We start from the raw sequence: 23,111 nt of genomic DNA on the forward strand, positions 1-23,111 counted from the left end.
TTGGCACGACATTCATTTGTACATTAGAAGTGTTGTATTTCACCCCCTGAAAAGTCTAGTTGTGCAGATGAATACAAGATCAGGATAGGATTTCGAGGCAGCACTGAGGTGGTCTTGTACGCCCATAATGTGTACAGTCAGTGTACATTCATTAATAGGGGATGACAATATGTCAGTTCCCTTTATCATGCTCAGTGAATTCTTTCAAACAGCCCATCTTGGAGCTCTTCCACACTGCCATAACCAAGTGTTGCTTGGTTCTCCCCCAGCGTTTAATCTGAAAGAAGAGGGATCATTAAAATAGATGGAAACAGCAGATCAAGAGAAGCAAACTGGTTGGGATCGAGCCTCAGGTAAATTGTAGAATCAAGGGCTGCGTAAGCAGCGCTCATACGAGGTGTCAGAAATAAAGAGTTTGTCATCAAGGGCTACATATGAGGTATGACCGTGCATGCATCAACTTACTATAGTAAGCCAACACCAGTCTTGAGGTGGTGGTGAATATGGGTTCTGCCTCTCCTTCCCAGTACAAGCGCATGTCTGCAAGGCTGCGGAAAGGGAACCAGGAGGTGAATTAAAAGGCTATTCTGTGGCATAAACGTGCACCAGTGGTGATTGATAAAGCCTCAGAAATTAAAACAGAGCATTGTGCTATTGACTAGCCATCATACAAGGCGTCAGTAATTAAGGTGGTCATCAGTGGCGACAAATTATGAGATACACGTTATCACTTTAAGTAGCTTACCAGAGTCAAACAGCACTGATCCAAACTACAGCCAGCTGAGGGAAAAAGTGAAATGGGATTAGTTCACCACCAAGCTTTGAACAGAAGATACTGGGTTTATAGGAGCCTCAGAATATAAAAAGAATCACTGGAGCCAATACTGGCTCTCATACGAGGTGTCAGAAATAAAGAGTTTGTCATCAAGGGCTACATATGAGGTATGACAGTAAATTCCCCAACTTACTAGTCAGACGTCAAGTATTGAGGTGTTGGCGAATATGGGATCTGCTTCTCCTTCCAGGTACAACACGTGTAGACTGCTGAAAGGGAATCGGGATGTGAACCAAAAGGCTATTCTGTGACAACCCGAGCATCACCCCTTTAAGCACCACCATGTGCAGTGGTGATGGATAAAGCCTCAGAAATTAAAACAGAGCATTGTGCTATTGACTAGCCATCATACAAGGTGTCAGCAATTAAAGGTTTTAATCAGTGGCTACAAATTATGGTATGCATATTATCACTTTGATTAACTTACCGGAGTCAAACTGCACAGGGCCAAACTACAGCCACTAGACGTCCTGCTCCCAGTTAAACATCATGCAGCTATCCTTGAGAAGGCCGAGGGAAAAGTTAAATGGAATTAGTTCACCAAGAGCTTTGAACAGAAGACAGTGTGCTTATGGGAGCCTCAGAATAAAGACAGAATCACTGGAGCTATTACTAGCTCTCATACGAGGTGTCAGAAATAAAAGGTTTGTCATCAAGGGCTAGAAATGGCATTCACATGAAGAACCTTTAAAATAAACTTACTAGAACTAGGCTTCGGGCCATGATGGCCACCCAGCTGGTTGCTGCTACAACTCCAGTTTGACCCATGATGCAGTCCATGGGAAATCTGAGGCTGCACAAAAAAATCTGATCAGGATGAGCCCATAAAGCTTTGATTTGCAAAGACGGTCTATGTTATGGATACGAGCCTCAGAAGAAATTCAGAATCACAGGAGCTATTACTAGCTCTCATACGAGGTGTCAGAAATAAAGTGTTTGTCATCAAGGGCTACATATGATGTGTGGCAGTACATGCAGCAACTTACTATAGTAATATATCAAGTCTTGAGGTGGCGATTATGGGATCTGCTTCTCCTTCCCTGTACAACCAGCGTAGTCGTCTGCGGGAGGGAACCAGTATGTGATCAAAAGGCTATTCTGTGACATCATATGCACCAGTGGTGATGGATAAGGAATTAAAACAGAGCATTGTGCTATTGACTAGCCATCATACAAGGCGTCAGCAATAAAAGGTTGTCATCAGCGGCTACAAATTATGGTATTCCCGTCACTTTAATTAATTTACCGGAGTCCCATCAGCACAGATCTAAACAACAGCCAGCAGAAGTCCTGGACCCGGTTCAACTCATGCAGCGGTCCTTGAGAAGGCTGAGGGAAAAGTGAAATGGGATTAGTTCACCAAAAATCTAGTCCCATTTGATGATACTGTGCTTACAGGAGCCTCAGAATATAGACAGAATCACTGGAGCTATTACTAGCTCTCATACGAGGTGTCAGAAATAATGAGTTTGTCATCAAGGGCTACAAATGAGGCAAGACAGTACATGCAGCAACTTACTAGAGCAAGACCACAAGTCTTGAGGTGCTGGTGAATATGAGATCTGCTTCTCCTTCCCGTTACAAGTGTTGTCTGTAAAAGGATACCAGGATGTGAACCAAACTGCCATTCTAGGACATGTGCATCAGTGGCGACAATAAAGCCTCAGAAATTAAAACAGAGCATTGTGCTATTGACTAGCCATCATACGAGATGTCAGTAATATAATGTGGTCATCAGTGGCTCCATCCGACTGTCAAAAGATGTCACAACACTAGCATGAACTTACCAATTACACCATCACCAACTGCAGTCTTGAGGTTGTGCTACCTCTTCAACTTTAGCTCAGAGTCAATGCTGCGGAAGATGTAAAACAGGATAAGGGCAAGTTCATCCAGACAACTGTTGAAAAAGTATAAGCGTGATGCCGAGAGCCTCAGAAGAAAATCAGAATCACAGGAGCTATTACTAGCTCTCATACGAGGTGTCAGAAATATAGAGTTTGTCATCAAGGGCTACAAATGGTATCCACATGAAGAACCTTTAAAATAAACTTACTAGAACTAGGCTGTGGTGGTCATCCAGCTGGGTGCTGCTACACCTCCAGTTTGACCCATGGAGCAGTCCCAGGAATGCTGAGGAAGAAGGAGAAATCTGATCAGGATTTGAATTGTGAACCATAAAGCTATGATTGGCAAAGACAGGTGGATTTATGGATTTGAGCCTCAGAATATAGACAGAATCACGGGAGCTATTACTAGCTCTCATACGAGGTGTCAGAAATAAAGAGTTTGTCATCAAGGGCTACAAATGGTATTCACATGAAGAATCTTTAAAATAAACTTACTATAACTATTCTGTAGGTTATGGTAGCCCTGGGCGGTGCTACACCTCCAGTTTGACCATTGAAGCAGTGCTGGGAAATCTGAGGAAGTACAAATCTGATCAGGATGCGACCCATAAAGCTTAGATTTGCAAGGATAAGCGGTGTTACGGATACGAGCCTCAGAGTATAGACAGAATCACTGGAGCTATTACTAGCTCTCATACGAGGTGTCAGAAATAAAGAGTTTGTCATCAAGGGCTACATATGAGGTACGACAGTACAGGCGTCAACTTACTAGAGTAAGACATCCAAGTCTCGAGTTGGTGAATATGTGATCTGCTTCTCCTTCCCTAAACAACAAGCGTAGTCGTCTGCACGGCTGCTGAAAGGGAACCAGGAGGTGAATTAAAAGGCTATTCTGAGACATAGACGTGCACCAGTGGTGATGCTAAAGCCTCAGAAATTAAAACAGAGCATTGTGCTATTGACTAGCCATCATACGAGATGTCAGTAATAAAAGGTGGTCATCAGTGGCTACATCCGACTGTCAAAAGATGTCACAACACTAGCATGAACTTACCAAATTACACCACCACAAACTGCAGTCTTGAGGTTGTGCTACCTCTTCAACTTTAGCTCAGAGTCAATGCTGCGGAAGATGTAAAACAGGATAAGGGCAAGTTCATCCAGACAACTGTTAAAAAAGTATAAGCGTGATGCAGAGAGCCTCAGAAGAAAATCAGAATCACAGGAGCTATTACTAGCTCTCATACGAGGTGTCAGAAATATAGAGTTTGTCATCAAGGGCTACAAATTATGGTAAAACAGTACATGCATTCACTTACTAGAATAAGACATCACAACTCTCGAGGTGGTGAATATGGGATCTGCTTCTCCTTCCTAGTATAACCAGTGTAGTATTCTGCGGAAAGGAAACCAGGATGTCAACAAAAGGCTATTCTGTGACATGTGCAACAGTGGTGCTGGATAAAGCCTCAGAAATTAAAACAGAGCATTGTGCTATTGACTAGCCATCAAACAAGACGTCAGTTATAAAGGTGGTCCTCATTGGCTAAATCAGACAGTCACAAAATGTCACAATACTAGCATGAACATACCAAAATACACCAGCTGCAGTCTGGAGGTTTTGCTACCTCTTCCAGTTTAGCTCACAGAGCAGTCAATGTGAATGCTGTGGAAGATGTAAAACAGGATAAGGGCAAGTTCAACCAGAAAACTTTCTAACGGGTATATTTGTGATGCCGAGAGCCTCAGAAGAAAATCAGAATCACAGGAGCTATTACTAGCTCTCATACGAGGTGTCAGAAATATAGAGTTTGTCATCAAGGGCTACAAATGGTATCCACATGAAGAACCTTTAAAATAAACTTACTAGAACTAGGCTGTGGTGGTCATCCAGCTGGGTGCTGCCACACCTCCAGTTTGACCCATGGAGCAGTCCCAGGAATGCTGAGGAAGAAGGAGAAATCTGATCAGGATTTGAATTGTGAACCATAAAGCTTTGATTTGCAAAGACAGGTGGAGTTATGGATTTGAGCCTCAGAATATAGACAGAATCACTGGAGCTATTACTAGCTCTCATACGAGGTGTCAGAAATAAAGAGTTTGTCATCAAGGGCTACATATGAGGTACGACAGTACAGGCGTCAACTTACTAAGACAAGAGTAAGACATCCAAGTCTTGAGGTGGTGAATATGTGATCTGCTTCTCCTTCCCTAAACAACAAGCGTAGTCGTCTGCACGGCTGCTGAAAGGGAACCAGGAGGTGAATTAAAAGGCTATTCTGTGACAAACGTGCACCAGTGGTGATGATAAAGCCTCAGAAATTAAAACAGAGCATTGTGCTATTGACTAGCCATCATACGAGTTGTCAGCAATAAAAGATAGTCATCAGTGGCTCCATATGAATATAGACGTACGACGACGTTTGCCTCAACTTACCATTGTCCGTCATCAGCGTCTAGGAGGTCTAGCCGTTGAATTGGGTTTCGTTACCACATGCACTCTTCTGGAAGCCTGTGGAAATGCAATATTTTAACCAAAACGCCTATATCTGACATTAAGAAGTGAAGCAGTGCCGATAAGGCCTCAGAAGAAAAATAGAATCACAGGAGCTAATGAATAGCTCTCATACGAGGTGTCAGAAATAAAAAGTTTGTCATCAATGGCTAGGCAAAGCACCGCAAGACAATGTCTTACTGGGAAGGCCTACCTTTATTGGATGCAGTTTCCCCACGGACCCCGCCATTGCCATCGAGCACCTACACGGCGCCCTGTTAACAATCAAAGTCCAAGAATTATGGATCTACTAGTTTTACAAGCTGAACAAAAAACGTGCCGAGTCAACAGACGTTAAATCGAGTTATACTCAGAACGTTTCCTTGAAAACATGCCACGTGGGCTACTATAGCATTGCAGTGGAAATATGGCTACCTATAGCAACATCAAAAAAGGAAATCTGTAACAGATGACAGGATCTAAACGTTATTATGGTCTGCAGCAGAGGTACAATTAAGCGTTAAGCACTTTCTACGTATTGCTGAACTCCACGTGTTGGGCCTAATCTTAAAGATTGTGTCGCAGCCTATATAAGAGCCAGAAACTCACCATACTACTGGTCCCAAGCCTGCATACGAGCCTTCATGGACTACGTGATATTTTGAAAAACAAAGGTTAAACATTGTTTCACTTAATTGCGGTTTAAGTTCTACCAGGAACCTTCCACACCACAAGACGATGCAACGAGGAGAAAGAGGAACCCGCGAGGTAGTGACTAATATAGAAGACTCTTTCCGGGCTGATGACGTCGACATTTCCGATGAACCAATAGTCGTCGTCTATAGTCTGCAGAAAGTTTCATGTTTTTTTTGCCGCTGTGTGAGAGAAAACGATATAATACAACCTTTAGCAGCATTCAAACCAATGACACGAATAGTGGTAATAGTACTAATGATAATAAAAATGCTTATTATTATACATATAAAATCATTCATGGCTATAGAAAACACATGGATTCGTAATTTATTTTACATTTATTTTCATCACAGCTGTACAGGAATGCATTATCACAGCAGAAACACAACCTAAAACCCAACCATGGCACAACGTCCGTCACGGCACATCCAACAACTCCACCATAAATATACAGGCTTAATTGGCTGACCTCAGCTCAATGCAATTATATTTGTCATTATTCACATTGGAACCAACGTTCTCTCATATAATATATCCTTATTTTCAAAGAGCATAAAAATACAAGTAAACTCTTGATTGGGATTAACACTGGTGGTAGTTTCACTGTCTGACCAGCGGGGGAGCCAAAGAGCGGAGCCGTCTCAAATCAGCACTCCGGAGGTTTGTCACTGTCACGAGGGGCTCTTTAATAGAGGGTCAATGGTGTACCTATAAAAATAATTCTAAACCATATTTTAGACACAGAGGACACATCGGGCTGGTCATAGGAGGGAGACTGGCATACATTTTGGAATGAAGAAAAAAAGATAATTCACAACTGGTTCAATCACACATTTGATTAAATTAAAGAAATAGACCAAGGCACAGATAAATGCAGACTAAACACGAGACACGGGACGAAGGGATAGACAAAATGGAAGTGGGCATGTTCGAGGCAGTCTTAATAACTGATACTAGTGGATGCTCTAACAGCCGATATAACCAGGAAATTCATAAATTCTATTTTATATTCTGAACTATATAAAGCATTGAAATAGAGGTTTATTTTTTAAAAACACTTTTCACTGCATCAGGACAAAGGGTACACAGCATATGTTAGATTTAATCTTTGTGTGCTTGTATGTCTGTATATATTTGTGTTTATTGAATACTGAACACGAGGAAAGTAGCTCTAAGGATGATCTTAATAGAGCAGTATAGAAGTAATGGTACACATTCCTAGCGTGTGTGTGCGTGTGTGTGCTGTGCATGTGTGTGTGTGTTTGTGCTTGTGTGTGCATGCATGTATATCAGTGTGTCTGAAAATGGCTGAAAAAACATCTATTGTAATTCTGAACATGAGAATAGCCATTGTAAGATTGTATGAGAGCGGGGCATCAACATCAGTAGGTATACACACACACACGTGCGCGCACACACGCGCACACACACACACACACACACACACATACACACACACACACACACACACACAAACACTCGTTATAACAATGCCAACAGTTACAACAACAGCAACGGCTACAACAACATGAGGGAGCGACACACAAATCAGGAAGTCCAGTTACAATCCCCCCACTCGTACAAATGACTATAGGTTTCTGTTCACGTCCGTCCTCTGATGGAACCAGAGATTCTTCTCCAAGGTGCCTTCTAGCTTTGTGCTTGCAAGAAAACCTTTTTGCTTTTTTTTTGTATTGTACAAATCTTTTTTTTCTCCTGCCACGTCACCCGAGTTTGTGCTTGTTTTCCTTGTAGTTATTCAATATTTGTTTTCTTTTTTTTTGTTGTTGTTGTTATTGTTGTCGTTGCAAGAAATGTGACCTCCTAGCTCAGCTCGGCTGAGGAAGCGGTCTCCGTCTAGCCCGGAGTCTTCATGTGAAGCGTGGACGCTGGAAAATGATTGTGCTCTCCACCTTCCCCGGAGCCCTCTGGGGCTAGGCTGTGATTCGCTGGGCTGCAGAGGTCAGAGGTTGTCTGGGAGGAGCCTCCACAGTCATGGAAGCGCGCCGCGACGCGAGAGCTCCGCGGAGTGGCAGCAGCCAGACCATGCAGAGCTCCTCCACGGGGCACAGGGCTGCATGGGAAGAGCCTACTGTCACACGCACACGCACGCACACGCACATACACGCACACACACACACTCCCTAACACACATTCCTAAATACACGCATCTTAATACACACACACACACACACACACACTCCTAAACACACACACACTCCTAAACACACACTCCTAAATACACACACCTTAATACACCAACAAACACACACACACACAAGCATGCACGCCTAAACACACTCTCCTAAACACACACACCTTAATACACACACCAACAGACACACACACACACACACACACACTCCTAAGCACACACACACAGACACACACACACTCCTAAACACACACACACACACTCACAGTTGGCTAGCTTCAAGCCATGTTTCGGGACATACACATGTACAGGTGGAAAGGAGAATTGGGTCCGGAGGGCAATGGTAAAGCATCGGGCAGCAGATCAATCCAGCATGGCGTCCAGTTGGTCCGCCAGGTCGTCAAACATGCTGCCGATGTCATCCAAGATGGAGGCGGAGGGGTTGCCAGGTTGAGATCTGGGAAATGGACCAAAGACAACCGGTGTGTTGTATTGTAAACACTGCAGCCTTGCAGCAGATGCACAACGAGTGCCATTTCAGGGCAGATGCTGCTGTGCCCTTTTCTCTAGTTTATTGGAAAGAAAATCGGTGTGAAACTAACTATTATTCATCATTAAATATCTTTCTACGGGGCTTTTAAGGAGGGAGTCTTTATGTATCATGTGTCGGTTGTCTCTGCTTGATTATGTCGGAGGACCGAATGGGTAACATTACATTGGTGTTTGGAAAAAAGGGACACAGTATTATTGTCAGGTACATTATCATCGGGAGGACGCACAAAAGGTCAGAAGGGACAAAACCCGGAGCCTGGACACTAGCTAAATGAAACGACATTGATGGATGACGTTCACCTCTGTGCCGTATGCTTACTCACTTGTTTTCGTGCTCCTCCGTTTGGACGTTGTGTTCGACCGCCTGCACAGCCGCAGCCAGAGAGGCCCTGTGCTCCTCCACACTGCGATGCACCTCCTTCCTCCCTTCCACCGCCTCCTCCTTCATCGCCTCCACCCACTGCTCCACCTCCACCTCCTCCTCGGCCCTCCTCCGCTCCCTCTCTCGCTCCTCCGTGTTCTTCCTCTCCTCCTTCTCTCTCCTCCTCCTTCGCCTCCTCCTCTCCTCCTCTTCCGCGCCCCTCCTCGCCGCCGCCGCCGCCTCCTCCTCCTCCTCCCTCTCCCTCTCCTCCTCGGCCTCCCTCCCCCCCAGGTCGATGGAGAGGCCGGCGATGGAGGAGCGGGGTGGTTTGACCGGGTGAGGGGAAGGGGTGGAGGGGCTCTGGGCGGGGGAGGTGCTGGTGAGTGGGAGCGCCGGGGAGAGCGACGGGACGGAGTGGGGGTCCGGGGCCGGGGTTGGGGACCCCGCGACGGGGAAGGCGGATCTGTGGGCGGAGGAGGGGCTTGTGGCCAGAGGGCTGGGGGCGATGCTTGGGACTAGAGGGATAGGGGCTAGTTTGCTGGGGGCTAGGGGGCTGCTGGCTAGGGGGCTGCTGGCTAGGGGGCTGGGGGCTTGGGTGCTGGGGCTCATGGCTGCAGAGCCGGCCGCTGTCTTGACTGGTTTGGGGGCCGTTGGAGGACCACGGGGCTTCGGGGAGACGGGGGGCGGGGCACGCTTGGTCTCTGGGGGGTTGAGGACAGAGAGCAAGTCAATCAGCATCCTGGTCACCGAGAACACAACACAATCAGCATCCTGGTCACCCAGAACACAACGCAATCAGCTTCCTGATCGCCCAGAACATAACACAATCAGCTTCCTGATCGCCCAGAACACAACACAACCAGCTTCCTGGTGATCATGTTCAGGATATTTGTCCGCTACCGGAAAGCAAATGCTTACTCCTGCCCTCAAGTGATAAAACATACTAATACGTGTTAATAATTAAATAGCATTAAAGTGTGTGTGTTTGTGTGTGTGTGTTTGAGTGTGTGACTGAGTGTGTGAGTGTGTGAGTGTGTGCTTGAGTGTGAGTATGTCAGTGTGAGTGAGTGTGAGCGTGTGTGAGTGTGTGAATGTGTGAGTTTGTGTGTGAGTGTGAGTATGTGAGTCTGTGTGAGTATCTGAATGTGTGAGTGAGCGTGCGTGTTTGTGTGGGTATGTGTGTGAGTGAGTGTGTGTGTGAGTGTGTGTGTGTGTGTGAGCCTGCGTCCCACCCGGACTCTGGGCCGTGTCCACATAGCTGTCGGGGCCTGGCAGCGGGACCTTGCGTGTCGGCGTGGTGGGCTCCGCGTGGCTCCTCCTCAGAGTGCCGCCGGAGGGCTTGGGCGAGAGGGGGGGCCTCAGAGACTTCCGAGCCTCCATCCACTCACAGCTCTCCCCGTCGCCCTCCGGCCTGTCACAGAGTTCCGTCGCCGGCTTGCGCCGCAGCACCACCGCCACCACCCCGTTCTGCTGCGGCTGCTCGGGGCCAATGGGATGGCCGCTCGGCGTTCGGGCGCCGGCCTCCGGTGGGTCGGCGCCGGTAGCGTCGGACGTGCGCGGCCTCCGGCGGATGGTGTCGGTGGCGCCAGCGGTAACCGCGGCGACCGTGGGGTCGGCCCCGCCCGCGTCCCTGGGCTTCTGCGGCGCCGGCCTCCTCCGGAGCGTGGCATTGCCGTCGCCGACCGTGCAGCCGGGCGCGGCCACGGTGGAGCGGGGGCGGGGCTCCGGGCGGGGCTGGCTGGGTCGCCGGGGCGACGGGTCGGCCAGGTCGCCGGGCGCGCCCTCGATCGGTCCGCTGATGGTCCGGCGCCGGCTGATGAGGTCGTCCTCCTCGGACCCGAGGCCGCCGGCGTTGGTTTGGCGGCGGAGGACGGGGGGGCTCGCCTGGGGAACGCAGGTAAACAACCGTCAGGTAAACAACAGACAGGTAAACCACCGACAGGTAAACCACCGACAGGTAAACAACCGACAGGTAAACAACAGACAGGTAAACCACCGACAGGTAAACAACAGAAAAACCCTAATTCTGAAATACTGTCCCTTTGGGGCAAGACATGAGTACATGAGAAGAACTTAATTTATCCCAGTCTGAGGATATTCAGTTAAGGCAGCCCAAGAGTCGAAAGTAGAGGAAAAGAGTGAATAAGGGATAAATAATTACCCCAAATTGTTTTCTCATAAAGAATGCAATGAAGGTAAAGCTATAGAAGCTAAAGGAGTGAGCTGGTTTTTACATTACATAAACAAATAGCGGCACCTGTAGGTAGCTGCTACTGCCTCCCATGGTCCTGGGCAGGGTTTTGGCCCCGCCCCCGATGGACGACTCCAACATGGCGGCCAGGCTGCGCACACTGCCGGAGGGGCCCTCGGACCTCTCCAGGCCCCCGGACCCCTGGGCCCTCAGGGCGGACCCCAGGCTCCCACAGTCGCTGGCCCGTCTCTCCCGGTAGCTGGGGGGTCCCAGGAGCCCGTCCCCGTGGTGGCCCCGGCCGTCCCCCTCCCCGTCGCCCCCGGTGATGGAGGAGCAGGACCTCTTGGGCGGGGTCGGGGGCCGGCCCTTCCGCCGTGGCCGCAGGGTGACGGAGGACTGGCTGCGGTTGACGCTGACGTCGTTGGCGGCGGGCTCGCTGAGGTCCGAGCTGCTGCGGCACACCGTGGCGTACCTGGGGGCGGAGTCGGAGTCCGCTGAGGAGGAGGAGCCTCCGCCGCCGCCGATCAGGCTGTTGGTTCTCCGTCGCTCCTCCTCCGCGCTGGGCAGGCGCAGTATCGGGACCCCCGCGCCGTCCAGGCCCGCGCCGGCGGCGGCGGCGGCGTGGGGGGCCGGGCGGGGCCGGGCGCGGGGCGAGGCGTGCTGGCCGCGCACATGGGTGGGGGTCTGGGGCGGCGTGGGGGTGGGCGTGCGGGGGGGCGTGTGTGCGTGGGAGACGGCGTGGCCGGGCCGGGTCTTGGCCAGGGGGTTGGGGTCGGCGTCCCGGGGCTCCCGGGCGCCGACGCCGTTGCCCCCCCCCGGGCTGGAGGGAGGGGTCAGGGCGGGGTCGGACCCCCGCTCCCCTCTCTGCAGCTCCTTCAGCCTCCGGACCCCCAGCATCAGCTTCTTCTGGTGCCCTGGGGGGCGGGGAGCAGATCGGGGGAACCAGCACTTAGACGCTGTTTGTATTGTTGTTGTTCTGTCTTTAAGACTGATATTCTTTTTATAGCGGTTTGGCAAAAACATGAAACATCCCCGGAGGGAAGCACTCGAACGTGGGCGGGAATAACAACACTTACTTACAAAAGATTGAAATAAGCACATTACAATTCATCATCAAATCCCACATTGCACTTCAGAGAAGGAGCTCCCATTTATTGTGGGATATGCAATTTGGCTTTGTCGTCATCATACACTTTCAATCTCCTCTCTACATCTCTCCTTTCTTCTGTGTCTGGTGCAGGAGAAATGTCTGGAGGTGGCTGTGTCTCACCCAGCTTGCTGATGCCGATCTCTTGCAGGTCTTCAAGGCTGATGTCAGAGACAAAATCGATGTTCTCATATCCGTTCTGCACCAGCACCTGGTAGTACTGACTGAGGCCCAGATGAGACAGCCACTCTGCCAGATTCGCCTACACACACACACACGCGCACACACACACACGCACACATCCATAGGTGAATCGGTCAGCAAGTTAATAGATAAATGGTAAATAAAAGATTCTACATCAATACTTCAGTAGACCAACGCACGCATGCACGCACACACACGCACATACACAGACACACACACACACACATATACACACACAAACAAAGCTGCACATGAACAAACGTACACATTAACACACATGCACGCACAGACACATATACCAACACACACCCACACCCACAAACACAAATACAAAAACACACATGTAGTTGAAAAGGTCAGCCCGTTAATAGAAGCCAAATGTTAGTGAAATAAATAGGTGAATATGCTAATATGCAATTATAGCAGGGTTAGGTGTCTTGCTCAGGGACGACTGACACTCAGCTAGGAGGAGCCGGGAATAACTAGCTCTACCTCCTGAGCCTTAAAGTGAACATGAATATGTGATTACACTAACGGTAAACAAAGAGGTTGATAAATAAAGTGAACAAGTGAATGTGTGAATAGCCAGGAGACTTACAGGCTTGTGGTCTGGGAGCCACCCTGTAGAGGGAAGCTTGCTGATCTCTGAGCCCAGCTTCTTACGATGTCCAGGTTTCATCACCCCGATGGCTGTCAAGTCCTTCAACACAACACACACTCCTTGACGTTAAATCACCTCACCACACCCGAGTAGGTTTCCTTCAGCAGAATACTGACTCTGTAATGCACAGTCCATGGGATCTGTTCATGTTTGAGTAAAGTTTAAGTTATGTGTGTGCCCCCCTGCACAAAGGAAGTTTACACAGACGCACAAAGGAATTATGCACCGACACAGACACAAAAACACACACACACACACACACACATGCAGTGCACATGCACATGCACAGATATGCAAAATACACTGACACACACACACTGACACACACATCAAAACAAGACCAACAAGGAGACGCATTCATATTTTCAACATGGTGGAAGACAAACGGCCATGTTGGGGCGTAGCGATGTGTATGAAGATAGGACAGGAGGGGACACATGGCTGCTTGAGGCACAGGACTCACACCGGGGTTCATGGGACAAGAGACAGGAGGGTCATGATGACATCATCCAGGTCAGGGGGGCGAAGCTGATTGGACAGCTGGGCTTGCTGGGCGGAGCCTTGACAGACAAGGGACAGGGGGCGGGGCAGGAGGTATCAGTGGGCGTGACCTTACCTCAGGGGTCATGCGGCTAACGGTGTCTAGATCGTATCCGGCGGTGAGGAAGTGGGTCGTGTAGAACTGCAGCTGAAACTCACCCAGCCATGCCACTACCGCCTCCTTCTACAACACAGAACACAGAACACTACTATCTGGTTCAAGAGCACAGGACGTAGAACATTACTACCTGGTTCTAACGTACAACGGAAGTAGAACATTACTACCTGGTTCTACAGCACAGGAAGCACAACAGAACCGTCTGGTTCTAGAGCACAGGACGTAGAACGTTACTACCTGGTTCTAACGCACAGGAAATACAACAGAACCGTCTGGTTCTAGAGCACAGGACGTAGAACGTTACCACCTGGTTCTAACGCACAGGAAATACAACAGAACCGTCTGGTTCTAGAGCACAGGACGTAGAACGTTACTACCTGGTTCTAACGCACAGGAAATACAACACTACCACCTTGTTCTACAGCACAGGACGTAAAACGTTACTACCTGGTTCTTCAGCACAGGAAATAAACAACTACTACCTGGTTCTAGAGTGCAGTACGTAAAACGTTACTACCTGGTTCTTCAGGACAGGAAATAGAACACTACTACCTGGTTCTAGAGTGCAGTACGTAGACCATTACTACCTGGTTCTACACCACAGGGAATAGAACAAAACTTCATGCTACTAAAACACAGATCTCAGGTAGATAACAGATAAATAGTTCTACAGCACAGAACATAGAACACTACTACCTGGTTCGACAGCAGACAAAATAGAACAATAGTACCTGGTTCTACGAGCACAGAACATAGAACACTAGTACCTGGTTCTACAGCAGACAACAGAGTTCGACATCGGTGAACATTAAACACCCCCTGATTGTACCAGACATGGAACGATGTATCCTGGTTCTACCACAGAAAGGATGGAACACTAGTTCCTGTTTCAACCACACAAAACAGAACAAACAACAACTGGTTCCTTCTAGAAGACAGCTGTTGAAACAGTAGAGCCCTGTTTTGCCATCATACACGATGTCTCCGAACAATGGGAGCATAGCTCACAGTGAACAGCAACTTCCTTGCGACAGAAATTCTTGCAGAAGCCCATAACAGTTTTTATTTCCAGAGATAGGCCAAAGGGCTAAACAAACACCGGCCATGCATTTGAATAACTCCAAGTGACCTTTAGGATGACGGTTCACAATACAGTCCTGAGATCACCTAGATAGCAACGACAACAAACGTCATCAGTACAGCCCAGCACTTCTGTTTTGCAGTGCTATAGCCCAGGGAGGGTGCTCTTACAACGCAGTGAGTAGCCTCACACGGGGAATGACCCTACTCATGACCATACACATGGTGCTCAGAAGGCACATGTAAGCACCGTGGTCCAGGGACACACACAGAGAGGTGCGGTCTCGCTGGTGCCTCTGGGGCAGGGGTCACCAACACAGTGCCCGCGGGCACCATGGCGCCCGCAAGGACCACATGAGGCGCCCGCAGGCCTGTTCTAAAAATAGCACTACTCATTCTTGAACTCTTTCCCACCATTTTTAAGTCATTGTTGATAATTATTGTGAGAAATCATTAACATGACTTAATTAACATGTCTTCACATAGAGGAGTATCATTAATCATTAATAGTAATATATAACTAAAGGCAAACTGAGCAAATTTGTTATTTCGGAAGAGTGTATAGAACTGGGTGCCCTTCGTATGACTCAGTGCCCATGAAGTAGCTCTCAGGTTCAAAAAGGTTGGTGACCCCTGAGTCTGGGGTATACTACGAGGAGGGCCAGGGGCGGGCGGGGGGGGCTCTGTGGAGGGAGCTAGGTAGACAGCGACCGATACCTCCACCTGTCTGTGGCTCTGCTCTGTGGCCTCTATGGTAACACACACACACACACACACACAGTTGTTTGAGAGCCTGCGATGACATGCCAGTCCTCTGAGGAGAGTGAGAGGATGTCATGGACACACCGACGGACCCCCCCCCCCCCCCTCTCAAACATAAAGACCCCCAGAATGCTTGTGTAACGGGAACGGAAACAGGGGAGCCATGGAGGGGCTTGGAGGGGAATCCCAAACTCACTTTCCCATCCTCCTCCTCCGCTTTCCGCTCAAACGATCGCTGTTCATGCACTTGGCAGCTGGCTGTGGAGCCTGAGGGGGGAGAGAGAAGAGTGTGTGTGTGTGTGTGTGTGTGTGTGTGTGTGTGTGTGTGTGTGTGTGTGTGTGTGTGTGTGTGTGTGTGTGTGTGTGTGTGTGTGTGTGTGTGTGTGTGTGTGTGTGTGTGTGTGTGAGCAAGAGAGAAAGAGGGCAACAGTTAAAGCAGACGTTCAATAATGCGTGTTCAGTTTTTTAAAGGACAATATAACATTTTCCCTTTTATAGTAAAATAAAAGTACAGTACAATTTAAAGGGGTTGCACATTTGTTGCAATCTGTACCTGACCTTGTCTACCACCATAAAAGATCGACCATAAGGTTTTTTTATTGCTCAATAAATGTTTTGATTGCAGCAAAAGATTACTAAAATTGATAGTGTAGATTATACTACTAACATTTAACGAGTGTGAGTGTGTATTGCTTAACGTCTATTATGAACAGAAACCATTCCCATAATTAGCATTCAAATAACATTCGATCAGTTTAATTGATCCTCAACCAGGGGAGGTTGAATGAGCATGGATGCACTTCACCAGCAGCGCTGTGATGAATACCGTTGCTAATGATAAGTGCCTATTGAGCAGCTTCACAGGGAGAATAGTGTTCCAAGTCAGATTTAAGATTCAAAATGGAGGGGGAGCGGGGAGTTTTGCTTTCTTTCGCTCCGTGTTAGTTTTGACCAATCACGTGGTTGGACACAGGGATCTGTGAGCCCGTAGGCTAACACTATTAACAGTCAACTGTAGCAAGAAAAAAAGTGTATGTTAAAGTTTCAATTGAACACCGTATACACTGACACTGTAGAAATACACTTATCAATCCCAAATGAGGCGCTACTGCATTTATGCTTGTACCTGCTGACTGCTCCACAGATTGGGATTGCTCCATGAGATGTTCTTTAGCCTTCACTGACTGAGCCAACACAGTAGCCAGGAGCTAAACACAGACGCACGCAGACGCACACAGACGCACACACACACACACGCACACACACACACACGCACACGCACACGCACACGCACACACACACACACACACACACACACACACACACACACACACACACAATACGTACAACACATACACTTTTATTACACACATATTCCTGCAAACGAAACCCTTGAGAGTTTGATGAAGATTCTTCTTTGTGTGTTCATGTCGTTTGGTCTCCTCAGTCTCAATGTTATGTGACCCTGTCGTTTCACATAAACTGCTAGGTTGTACTGTAGGCTGGAAGTGAAGGGTAATGAAAACAGACAAACCCAACAAGCTATCATGTGAACGCTCCTCGTTTTTACATCGCAGGAGAGTGGCTACTATATTCCAGTCGGCCGCATAAACACCCTAGTATTAACCACAATGTTGTCAGTGCTGCTCTCAGCGATGGATTGCTGTTGCTTCCAGAAAAGGATAGAATTCCTTATTATTACTATCATTATTATCCTGCACTGATCGCAACGGGATAGCACGCATTGTTAGCAGCCCTATATGAACATATGGCTCCTAGACTTACTGATGATCTATTATCACCTATTACCGTAACTTCAGGCGAAGAGTTTTTAATACATTTTTCTATCTATGTGTTGTTATTGTTTTTCGGCATTCAAACAGCATTTTATTGACTAGCTTTGAGACATCTTCCTCCACGGTCCCTCAAGGGGAAGTAAAGGTTAAAGAAGAAGATGGAGATGGAGACCCCCCCCCCCCCTCCCTCACCTTGACGCCTTCCGACTGGGCGTGCAGGCCGGGGACGTTGAGGCCGTGGGGGTTGACCCCCGGCGGGGGCGTGGCGGTCTGCGGGCTGGGCGTGGGCGTGTTCAGGACGTGGGTGTTCCCGCTGCCCTGCAGGCTGCCGGTGGACCGCACGCTGCCCACGCTGCCCAGGCTGCCCACGCTGCCGCTCCGGTCCCCGCCTACCGAAACACACACACACACACACACACACACACACACACACACACACACACACACACACACACACACACACACACACACACACACACACACACACACACACACACACACACACACACCACCACCATCAGGGGGCGCCTCACTCTATAATAAAGCATAAAATGGCAAAGATAAATCTTAAAAAGAAAAAAACAAACAACGCCATCAGATCCCCAGGGCCCTGAATGGTATGCGAGGCATCTAAGTCTTTTGTCGCCCTGGTATTTAGATTAGGTCTGCTGCTGCAGCTCCTCTCCGGGGACATCATTGTGAAGCAGGCGTTTGTATTGTTCGTTGTAATGAAAGCCAGCTCAGTGGTTATGATTGGAGACCCAGATAATGTGACGCATTGAGCTGGCTTTTCCTCTGTTCGGCTCATGGTATACGGCGAGACAGTTGTATAGATTGTGTAATACAATGGAGGAGTGGGCAAGATATCGTTATGGAAAAAGCTTCTGTTTCTTGGACAGGGATGAAAAGACACGCCGCCAGGTCGCAAGCTGTGTCGACGACTTAGCCGAACGTGTGTGGACCTGCCCAACTGGATGTGTTCCAACGACAATGCGCTGGTGTGAAGGGAAGTCAATCCTGTGTTGACCCCTCCCCCAAAGCCCAGAATCCGACCATTGCATACATTGCAGGCAATGGCTCTAACATCCATTCTCTTGACTGTGGATCAGTTCAAACACTGAAAAAGAAAAACAAATGGGACTCTGTGCTTGCAGGATCGCCTTCTATGCTATTTGCTGTTGCTCGTTTTCTGTTCACGTTCCGCATTTCCGGTTTTATCAGTTCATCTCTTAAATTAGTACAATTATACCCTAAACCCCCCTGACGGGACCTGTAATGTGAGAAGGACCCCGAAAATCATTAACGTCTGCACTTCACGAGTTCTACAATGCGGCAAATTACACTCCGAATCAATTGACCTCCCTCCGTAAGGACTTTAGGAACAAGGCAATCGATAACAGAGTCATTCCCGTACGTGGATGTGACCGCGGGCGTCCACCGGAGAGGTTACCTGCGAGAGGCTTACGCAGCACCCAGATGTCCTCGCTGGTGCTGCCCTGCTGGCAGAGGGTGGGGGAGCCCTGGGGACTGGGCTCTGCAGTCCTCGAACCTAATAAACACACACACACATGCACAAACACACACACACACACACACACACGGCACGCACAGACACACACACACACACACACACACACACACACACATACAGACACACACCCACAGCACACACATGAATGGAAGCACACATATTCAACCGCAGGCACGCACAAACACACAAACGCACACACATGTACGCACATGCACGCACACACACACATAATCACACGGACAAATTGTCAATGAACTTTCGAGATTGTTACCAAATGTGAAACAGCTATGAAATGGTACATCAAATATGCATTAAAAAAATTCACCAGATTTAACTTGCTTGCATGCTATTTTGATTAAAAGCAGTTTCCACTGATGTGTTCATGCAAGTGCACGGGCAGTATACTGCAAAACTCAAATTCCTCACACCCATCCACACACCTCCAAGTGCACGGGTTCACAAACCTTAACACACAACCTACTGTCTTGCCCACCTTGTCTACCTCCCAAAGTCTGTCGCTATCAAATCTGGCGTTATCAAAGACGACGATGAAAAAAGAAACTTACAAAGTTGAGGCTAAGAGTGACCACTACTAGTTATGTACCTGTCTGACTCTGCTGCTCCTGAGAGGTGTACAGAGGAGGAGTGGAGAGAGGAGGAGGAGGTGGAGGAGGAGGAGGTGGAGGAGGAGGAGGAGGAGGAGGAGGAGGAGGAGGTGGTGGAGAGGTGGAGAGAGAAGGAGGCGAGAGCGGAAGCGGAACATACCCAAAGGAGGAGAAGAGGGGCAGGGACTGAGCGCCGGGGCGGGGGGGAGGGGGGAGGGGGAGGTGCAGGGGGAGGAGCTGGGAGGGGGGGTGTGACTGTCCGTTGACGGAGGCGAGGGGAAAGGGGTTGGGCCTGCGGAGCAGGAGGGTGTGGCAGTGCTGGGAGGGGGCGTGGCCTGGCCGGGATGCCAGGGGGAGGGAGGTGCAAAACACAACACAGTAACTCATCAGCAGTCAACTCAAAACAACACAAATAGTACATCAACAAAGGTGGAAAAGAGAATGAGTCGAGAAATCTGAACCTAAATGATGAGAGTGATCGCGTCCATATATCCACGGGGAATATATAATACTATATATAAAGATATCAACATCTATACAACTCTTACTGTATCCGTAAAGCAAGGGAGAAAATGAGCACAAGCGGTACAGTGTGGAACATGCAGATGAGGTGATTGAGGACAGCGTGCATCAGCGTTGTTGGGGACCGCTGGGGGAGGGCGTACGAGGCCAGAACGAGTGGGCAAGAGAGAGAATGGGAGACAGTATTGACAGTCCCTCAGGGAAGCTGTGTTTGAAGATGGGGGCTTGGGGGGGAAGACAAATGGGCTTCCTAGAGAGACTGATGACGCCAGCCATCCCATCTAATGACTGGCTGAAGCTACAGAAAAACACTGCTGACCACGCGCACACACAAACACACGCATTTACGCAGGCAACGCACACACACACACACACGCGCAAACACACACATACTCGCACACACACACACACACACACACACACACACACACACCCTAACACACACACACCCACAAACACAATCACAAACACATAAACATACATACACACTCAACACTCACACTCTCTCATAGACAAATACGGATATACACACAGACACACACTCTCAGACACACTCTCAGACACACACACACACACACCACACAGACACAGACAGCTGCAGACACACGATGTGGGCAGTCACCTGCCCGCTTGATGATCTCCACCATGTTGGAGGGGAAGTAACCCACTCTGTCATTTCCTGTCCGGTTGTCATGGATACAGCCCTTCCATCGGCCATCAGAGTGCTGTTCCAAGACCTGCACAAACGCGACAGAAGGCTAAATCAACCCTTACATGGAATATTTTTCGGGGTATAGATTCTCTTCAACGTAGAATACATCTCTTTAATGATAAGCACTAGGCCAGGGACATGGTGTTAATGTTAGCATACTATGATATCATTATGTTTATTCACCGTGATGATGTCCCCAGCTTTGACGTTGAGGCTGGTGAGGTCATAGTTGTTGCAGTAATCCTTTAGCGCCCGCACCTGCATGGCTGCGGAAGCATCTGCCGGAACCGCAGGTAAACAAAAACAACACACACACACACACACACACACACACACACACACACACACACACACACACACACACACACACACACACACACACACACACACACACACACACACACACACACACACACACACACACACACACACACACAGCAAGCCGGGGATAAATAACTATAGCAACATACACATAGCGAGGGAATCGGATGAGGTTGAACTTATAAACCGATCCCCTTGAGAGACCTTTAGAGGGGCACATGTCTCAGCCCTGTGTGTGTGTGTATATGTGTGTGTGTGTGTGTGTGTGTGTGTGTGTGTGTGTGTGTGTGTGTGTGTGTGTGTGTGTGTGTGTGTGTGTGTGTGTGTGTGTGTGTGTGTGTGTGTGTGTGTGTGTGTGTGTGTGTGTGGGTGTGTCTTCGGGGCTCACCCCTCAGCAGTTGCTTGATCTCGCGGCTGGCCTGTGTGGTGGTAAACTGGTTGACGATGTCCAGGGCCGTCTGACACAGTGTGTTCCTCACACCCGCACTGATGCCACTCTGCAAGGCAGGACACACACACCTCAATACAGAGCACACACACACACACACGCACACGCACACGCACACACACACACACACACACACACACACACACACACACACACACACACACACACACAAACACACACCTGCCCAGAGTTCACATACACCTCAACACATAGTACACACCCACTTCAACACACAACACACTTATGGATGCTTTTAGTAGAACAAATACAGACAGGCAGACATGTGGGTGGATGCACAGACAGGCAGACAGAGTAATAAATAGATTGATGGATAGATAGGTAGATGTAGGACAGATGTTGACCATATATAGGATAGATTGGTCGACACTTACGTCCAGCAGCAGGCGTACTACCTCTGTCTTCCCACAGAGGGCAGCCTGGTGCAGTGCTGTGCCAGACTCTGATTGCCTGTTGATATCTATACCAGCTTGGATCAGCAGCCTGCACACACACACACACCCACACCCACACCCACACCCACACCCACACCCACACCCACACCCACACCCACACCCACACACCCACACACACACACACACACACACACACACACACACACACACACACACACACATGCATGCATTCATGCATGCTCACACACATGCAGGCAGGCACGCACACGCACACACACAAGCACACACACACACACACACACACACACACACACACACACACACACACACACACACACACACACACACACACACACACACACACACACACACACACACACACACATACACACACACACACACACACACGCACTCACGCAAGCAGGCACATGTGCAAGCACACACACACACACACACAAATGTAAATGGGATTGATGCCACTAGGGGAGTTTAAATCTATTTAAGATTAAAACACATGCTAAGATTACAATATCTGACCTAGAGTGAAGGCTAAAGTATATATATATCGGACCCTAAGCCACCATGGGTGTCTATATCGTATTAAACACACTGAGTCAAAGAGTCGGCCAAAGTAGCAGCAAGAGTCAGACAGATGGGCAGGCTGGTTAGAACACAGTCACACACCTTTAACCACTCGTTGGGCAGAGACAGACAGATACTTAGAGAGAGTAATTGTAGGGCAGACAGACTGGGGGTAAGACAGAGCGACAGTTAGATAAAAGGGAGTCACACAGTCTGACTGGTAGCATGGGTAGTAAAACGTAAGATCAACTGACAGCGAGTAAGACAGGCAGACAGGAAGACAGGTAGTGAGACAGGTAGTAGGGCGGACAAACAGGTAGTAAGACGGACAAACAGACAGACAGACAGTTAGTAAGACAGGTAGTCAGACAGACATGTAATAAGAGAGACAGGTCCACAGACAGAGAGAAAGACAGGTAGCCAGACAAGACAGACAGTTAGTCAGGCAGGTAGTCAGACAGACATGTAGTAAAAGAGTCAGTTCCTCAAACAGACAGAAAGACAGGTAGTAAGACCCACTGAGAGTTAGTCAGAC

The 23,111-nt window shown here is 48.7% G+C and overlaps 1 protein-coding gene, 1 long non-coding RNA gene and 16 other non-coding genes across 18 annotated transcripts in view; all 18 read right to left on the reverse strand.

Moving 5' to 3' along the window:
- Positions 1-344: 344 nt before the first annotated feature.
- LOC130380220 (small nucleolar RNA SNORD60) lies at positions 345-430 on the reverse strand. Its single transcript, XR_008895223.1, has one exon. It is a non-coding gene; the product is annotated as a small nucleolar RNA SNORD60 (small nucleolar RNA).
- Positions 431-847: 417 nt separating this feature from the next.
- On the reverse strand, positions 848-933 carry LOC130380221 (small nucleolar RNA SNORD60). Its single transcript, XR_008895224.1, has one exon. It is a non-coding gene; the product is annotated as a small nucleolar RNA SNORD60 (small nucleolar RNA).
- Positions 934-1,137: 204 nt separating this feature from the next.
- Positions 1,138-1,222, reverse strand: LOC130380236 (small nucleolar RNA SNORD60). Its single transcript, XR_008895237.1, has one exon. It is a non-coding gene; the product is annotated as a small nucleolar RNA SNORD60 (small nucleolar RNA).
- A 188-nt stretch (positions 1,223-1,410) lies between these two features.
- Positions 1,411-1,496, reverse strand: LOC130380224 (small nucleolar RNA SNORD60). Its single transcript, XR_008895226.1, has one exon. It is a non-coding gene; the product is annotated as a small nucleolar RNA SNORD60 (small nucleolar RNA).
- Positions 1,497-1,700: 204 nt separating this feature from the next.
- On the reverse strand, positions 1,701-1,786 carry LOC130380232 (small nucleolar RNA SNORD60). Its single transcript, XR_008895234.1, has one exon. It is a non-coding gene; the product is annotated as a small nucleolar RNA SNORD60 (small nucleolar RNA).
- A 120-nt stretch (positions 1,787-1,906) lies between these two features.
- Positions 1,907-5,965, reverse strand: LOC130379632 (uncharacterized). The gene is made up of 14 exons (XR_008895139.1): positions 5,789-5,965; positions 5,394-5,454; positions 5,123-5,197; positions 4,836-4,928; positions 4,553-4,629; positions 4,278-4,351; positions 4,005-4,081; positions 3,740-3,808; positions 3,455-3,541; positions 3,181-3,258; positions 2,892-2,968; positions 2,623-2,690; positions 2,355-2,426; positions 1,907-2,164 (listed from the first exon to the last, which is right to left on the reverse strand). It is a non-coding gene; the product is annotated as an uncharacterized LOC130379632 (long non-coding RNA).
- On the reverse strand, positions 2,234-2,319 carry LOC130380226 (small nucleolar RNA SNORD60). Its single transcript, XR_008895228.1, has one exon. It is a non-coding gene; the product is annotated as a small nucleolar RNA SNORD60 (small nucleolar RNA).
- LOC130380237 (small nucleolar RNA SNORD60) lies at positions 2,494-2,578 on the reverse strand. Its single transcript, XR_008895238.1, has one exon. It is a non-coding gene; the product is annotated as a small nucleolar RNA SNORD60 (small nucleolar RNA).
- On the reverse strand, positions 2,765-2,850 carry LOC130380229 (small nucleolar RNA SNORD60). The gene has a single exon (XR_008895231.1). It is a non-coding gene; the product is annotated as a small nucleolar RNA SNORD60 (small nucleolar RNA).
- LOC130380223 (small nucleolar RNA SNORD60) lies at positions 3,054-3,139 on the reverse strand. Its single transcript, XR_008895225.1, has one exon. It is a non-coding gene; the product is annotated as a small nucleolar RNA SNORD60 (small nucleolar RNA).
- On the reverse strand, positions 3,334-3,419 carry LOC130380228 (small nucleolar RNA SNORD60). The gene has a single exon (XR_008895230.1). It is a non-coding gene; the product is annotated as a small nucleolar RNA SNORD60 (small nucleolar RNA).
- Positions 3,611-3,695, reverse strand: LOC130380235 (small nucleolar RNA SNORD60). Its single transcript, XR_008895236.1, has one exon. It is a non-coding gene; the product is annotated as a small nucleolar RNA SNORD60 (small nucleolar RNA).
- LOC130380230 (small nucleolar RNA SNORD60) lies at positions 3,883-3,968 on the reverse strand. Its single transcript, XR_008895232.1, has one exon. It is a non-coding gene; the product is annotated as a small nucleolar RNA SNORD60 (small nucleolar RNA).
- Positions 4,426-4,511, reverse strand: LOC130380231 (small nucleolar RNA SNORD60). Its single transcript, XR_008895233.1, has one exon. It is a non-coding gene; the product is annotated as a small nucleolar RNA SNORD60 (small nucleolar RNA).
- On the reverse strand, positions 4,715-4,800 carry LOC130380225 (small nucleolar RNA SNORD60). The gene has a single exon (XR_008895227.1). It is a non-coding gene; the product is annotated as a small nucleolar RNA SNORD60 (small nucleolar RNA).
- Positions 4,996-5,080, reverse strand: LOC130380233 (small nucleolar RNA SNORD60). Its single transcript, XR_008895235.1, has one exon. It is a non-coding gene; the product is annotated as a small nucleolar RNA SNORD60 (small nucleolar RNA).
- On the reverse strand, positions 5,264-5,351 carry LOC130380227 (small nucleolar RNA SNORD60). Its single transcript, XR_008895229.1, has one exon. It is a non-coding gene; the product is annotated as a small nucleolar RNA SNORD60 (small nucleolar RNA).
- A 2,353-nt stretch (positions 5,966-8,318) lies between the features above and the next one.
- The window catches only part of si:dkeyp-9d4.3 (caskin-1), a 24,660-nt gene continuing 9,867 nt past the window's right edge, over positions 8,319-23,111 (reverse strand). The window contains exons 7-23 of the mRNA XM_056587259.1: positions 21,974-22,082; positions 21,522-21,630; positions 20,996-21,090; positions 20,723-20,837; positions 19,578-19,913; positions 18,893-18,991; positions 17,635-17,831; positions 16,767-16,854; positions 15,843-15,904; positions 13,763-13,870; positions 13,084-13,185; positions 12,405-12,543; positions 11,201-12,048; positions 10,176-10,827; positions 9,214-9,644; positions 8,906-9,042; positions 8,319-8,487 (exon numbers count right to left, since the gene is read on the reverse strand). Of these exons, the coding sequence (XP_056443234.1) occupies positions 8,394-8,487; positions 8,906-9,042; positions 9,214-9,644; positions 10,176-10,827; positions 11,201-12,048; positions 12,405-12,543; positions 13,084-13,185; positions 13,763-13,870; positions 15,843-15,904; positions 16,767-16,854; positions 17,635-17,831; positions 18,893-18,991; positions 19,578-19,913; positions 20,723-20,837; positions 20,996-21,090; positions 21,522-21,630; positions 21,974-22,082 (3,721 nt within the window). The 3' untranslated portion in view covers positions 8,319-8,393. The remainder of the gene's footprint in view (positions 8,488-8,905; positions 9,043-9,213; positions 9,645-10,175; positions 10,828-11,200; positions 12,049-12,404; positions 12,544-13,083; positions 13,186-13,762; positions 13,871-15,842; positions 15,905-16,766; positions 16,855-17,634; positions 17,832-18,892; positions 18,992-19,577; positions 19,914-20,722; positions 20,838-20,995; positions 21,091-21,521; positions 21,631-21,973; positions 22,083-23,111) is intronic.

The sequence above is a fragment of the Gadus chalcogrammus genome, chromosome 3, assembly GCF_026213295.1.
Source record: "Gadus chalcogrammus isolate NIFS_2021 chromosome 3, NIFS_Gcha_1.0, whole genome shotgun sequence".
In the NCBI taxonomy this organism is placed as follows: Eukaryota; Metazoa; Chordata; class Actinopteri; order Gadiformes; family Gadidae; genus Gadus; species Gadus chalcogrammus.